General features: G+C 40.3%; 1 protein-coding gene across 1 annotated transcript in view; it reads right to left on the reverse strand.

The window, feature by feature from the left end:
• LOC105535145 (DEP domain-containing protein 1B) overlaps positions 1 to 4,156 on the reverse strand; it is a 12,653-nt gene that overhangs the window by 3,710 nt on the left and 4,787 nt on the right. The window contains exon 3 of the mRNA XM_011974136.1: positions 107 to 292. Within this exon, the coding sequence (XP_011829526.1) occupies positions 107 to 292 (186 nt within the window). The remainder of the gene's footprint in view (positions 1 to 106; positions 293 to 4,156) is intronic.

The raw sequence follows: 4,156 nt of genomic DNA on the forward strand, positions 1-4,156 counted from the left end.
TATGTAACAAACCTGCACGTTATGCACATGTACCCTAGAACTTAAAGTATAATAATAAAATAAAATAAAATAAAAAATGAAATAAAATAAAAGAATATCCTTTTACCTGCTTGAGTTTCTTCTTCTTCTCTTTGCTGGAGAGTTTGGCATCTGTTATGACTTCCTCCAACAAGGCTGCCAGAGGTTCCTGAGAGCCGTATGATCTTTGATATTCAAATTCCTCTGGACTAATTTGACGGCAAAATGATGGAGCAGATAAAGTGATATCCATATCAGCTCCTGGGTATTTTATCTGAGGCAAAAGGATTAGGAGTGAAAGAATATAGCGTATTTTCAAATAAATTATAAGAATTAGTTCAGATCAAATGCGGGATACCTCCTTGTACTGTAGCAATGCCATGTTAGTCCTCAAAATTTGATTGGGGGAAACTCTATATTGAAAAGTAAAAGCATTTCCATAACTTCAAAATATTATTGTTTAAAGCCACAGTTTTAAATGGGATTTTTACCTTTGTAAACCCAAGAGCCATTTCAATAACAAAAAAGCTTGTGCCCTTGTTGGGAACAGGCCCCAAAATCTGGCCATAGACTGACCCCAAAACTGGCTATAAACAAAATCTCTGCAGCACTGTGACATACTCGTGATGGCCTTGACGCCCACGCTGGAAGGTTGTCAGTTTACAAGAATGAGGGCAAGGAACACCTGACCCACCAGGGTGGAAAACCGCTTAAGGCATTCTTAAACCATAGACAATAGCATGAGCAATCTGTGCCTTAAAGACATGTTCATGCTGCAGATAACTATCCAGAGTCCATCCCTTTATTTCGGCCCATCCCGTTATTTCCCGTAAGGAATACTTCTAGTAAATTTTTTGACTGGTTTGCTGTCAATAAATATGTGAGTAAATCTCTGTTCAAGGCACTCAGCTCTGAAGGCTGTGAGATTTCCCACTCCACACTCTGATTTCCCACTCCACACTCTATGTTTCTGCGTGTGTCTTTAATTCCTCTAGCGACACTGGGTTAGGGTCTCCATGACCAAGCTAGTCTCGGCATGCCCTCTTTTAACAAGATCTGAAATTCAAGCATAAATTAAACACATTGACTAAAATGATTCAAACATCGATAATGTTGGACATTCACTGGAACTATCCAGGCGCCTTCCCACATCTGAAGAGTCGGATTCTCAATGCCTTGAGGATAGTAGTGGCACGCATTTAGCTAAGCTTTTAGGAAGGGAGGAGTACTACAACCATTTTCTAACATCTTACCTGTGAGAATCAAGTAAAACAACAAATGTGCAGACAGTGCAGAAGGGATAAGGGAGAAGAAATAAGAGGAAAAAAGAAAAAAAAAAGACCTGTGAATAAATGAACATACATTGAAAATATTTAATTTCAGAGTCTGGAGTCTTTTGAAACAGAAGGTTGCAGATGAGGATCATAGAAGGCTTGTGTCAAAAACATTGTCTACCTCATAATGTATCCCAGGGTCAGCCCTGAAACTGTCCTAAAACAATCACTAGAATAATCCAAGCAACACTGCATTTTCAGAGAAGCACTCCCCTAAATGTGATACAGTGTAGAGGCTTAGGAGCCTAATCAAGATAACAATGATGTATAGGTTCTGAGTGCTGAATGGAACAACTGCTTGGCAATTCTAATATGTACTTGCAAGAGAGAAAAGGTAACTGGACAAATTAATCACTATTGATTTCATTCAGAGCACACTGTAGTGTCTCTTCACAAGATCATGTTTACCGGCAGTTAAATTAATCACCATAGCTCAGCCTTCTGAACTTCAATAGTAAAGGGCTCACAAGGCTGTTACTACAATATATGCCTGTGCTATGCATGTGAATACACAAACCTAGCAAGTATATAGGGCGACACAGTTATTGCTTGATATGGTTTGGATGTGTCCTCACCCAAATCTCATCTTGAAATGCAGTTCCCATAATCCCCTTGTTGTGGGAGATGGGAGGTAATTGAATCACAGGGCAGTTATACCCCCATGCTGTTCTTATGATAGTGAGTGAATTCTCATGAGATCTGATGGTTTTATGAGGGGATTTTCTCCCTTTTGCTCGGCACTTCTCTCTCCTGCTGCCTCGTGAAGAAAGATGTGTTTGCTTCCCCTTCCGCCATGATTGTAAGTTTCCTGAGGCCTCCCCAGCCATGCTAAACCGTGAGCCAATTAAATCTCTTTCCTTTACAAATTACCCAGTCTTGGGTATGTCTTAGCAGCATGAGAACAGACTAATACACTGCTATAACATTTCCTTGCGAAACCTGGTGAAGTATTTCTGTTCATTTTTATTTTCTTTAGGTTTGGCTCATAAATATATCAGAGGAAAAAAAATTAAACTAAAACAGCAGTTAAGATTACACTTTTCACCCATGCAAGTGGCAAAGGTATGTACGAGCATTAATAATATCCAGAGTAGGCAAAGGTGCAGAGAAATGAACACTCACTTTCTTATACCACTGACAGAAATGTAAATTTAAATGATCATTCTAAAGGGAAATTTGGCAATATGCTATCAATACTTTAAATATGTTCATGGCCCTTGGCCAAGCAATGCTGTCCCTAGGAATTTATTCTTAGAAAATAATCACAGATCCGCCAAAAAAAAAAAAAAACTACCTTTAAAAATATTTACTGTAACTGCTTCCAAAACGGGGAAAAGCATGGAAACAATCTAAATACCATCCAAAAAGTATCATTTAAATAAATTATGGTATATCCATATTATGGAATACTGTGTGGCCAATAATATTACCATAGAATAAAATAACAATAATGATGATACCAACAACAAAGGCAGCTACTAATTGTAGGTTTACAATGTGATAAACATTATTGTGAGCATTTCACATGTATTAAGCCCACATGTATTAATCATATGTATTAATTCCCCAGAAAAACCCTATGAGGTAAATATTAACTACTATTATTCCCATTTTACAGATGAGAAAGAGAAATGTTGGGACAGACGTTGAAGCAGAGACATGTTATATAATTTGCCTAAGGTCACACAGCTAACAAAAAGCATGTCATGAATTCAAAGTCTCCTGAGTCTGTGCTCTTGGCCACTCTCATGCCAATCAAGAATAATTAATGATGGGGGAATTTATTCTCAATGTTAAGAGAACATAAGTGGCAGGAAGGGAGGCAGGCAGGAAGGGAGGCAGGCAAGAAAGAAGGAGGCAAGGAGGGAAGGAGGGAAGGAAGGAAGGAAGGAAAGGAGGAAGGGAGAAAGGGATGAAGGGAGGGCAGGGGAGGGAGGAGAGAGGAGAGAGGGAAGAGAGTAAGGCAGGCATGGATATAGACAGACACACACAGAAAAAAAAAATGAAAAACTGTAATACTGACTATGAACATTTTAGTGTAACACTGATACCGTTTGGTGTGGTTTTTTCTATATTTCCCATGTTTCTTCAATGTGTTAGGTTGATCATTGCAAAAAAATAAGAAAAAAATTTAATTTTAAAATTGCCTTCTAGAAAGAGCTGCACAGTTAATTATTTTTGTAATACCTCAGAAGGACGCAGTTCACTGGTCCTTAATTGTGGTGCCTCAAAAAGATCTCAAATGAGAAGAGGTCCAATCAGTCAGAAGGAGTCAAGTGGACCTTCTGCCTGCCTTTACCGAGTTTCTGCTCCCATAGACTGACATAAAAACCCCACTTTGGGGTCCACAGGATAATATATATTATAACTGGGAGGCGTGCCCAAGATGGCTGAATAGGCACAGCTCCAGCCTCCAGCTCCTAGCATGAGCGACACAGAAGATGGGTGATTTCTGCATTTTCAACTGAGGTAGCAGGTTCATCTCAGTGTGGCGTGTTGGACACTTGGCACTGGACCATGGGCGCAGCCCGACCATCAAGAGCTGAAGCAGGGCGAGGCATCGCCTCCTCTGGGAAGCACAAGGGGGAAGGGAATTCCTTTTCCTAGCCAAAGGAAATTGAGACACACAACACCTGGAAAATCGGGTAACTCCCACCCTAATACTGCGCTTTACCAAGGGTCTTAGCAAAAGGCACACCAGGAGATTATATCCCACACCTGGCCCAGAGGGTCCCACGCCCACAGAGCCTCCCTCATTGCTAGCACAGCAGTCTGAGATCTAACTGCAAGGCAGCAGTGAGGCT

Source organism: Mandrillus leucophaeus, unplaced genomic scaffold, assembly GCF_000951045.1.
Source record: "Mandrillus leucophaeus isolate KB7577 unplaced genomic scaffold, Mleu.le_1.0 Scaffold1419, whole genome shotgun sequence".
NCBI lineage: Eukaryota > Metazoa > Chordata > Mammalia > Primates > Cercopithecidae > Mandrillus > Mandrillus leucophaeus.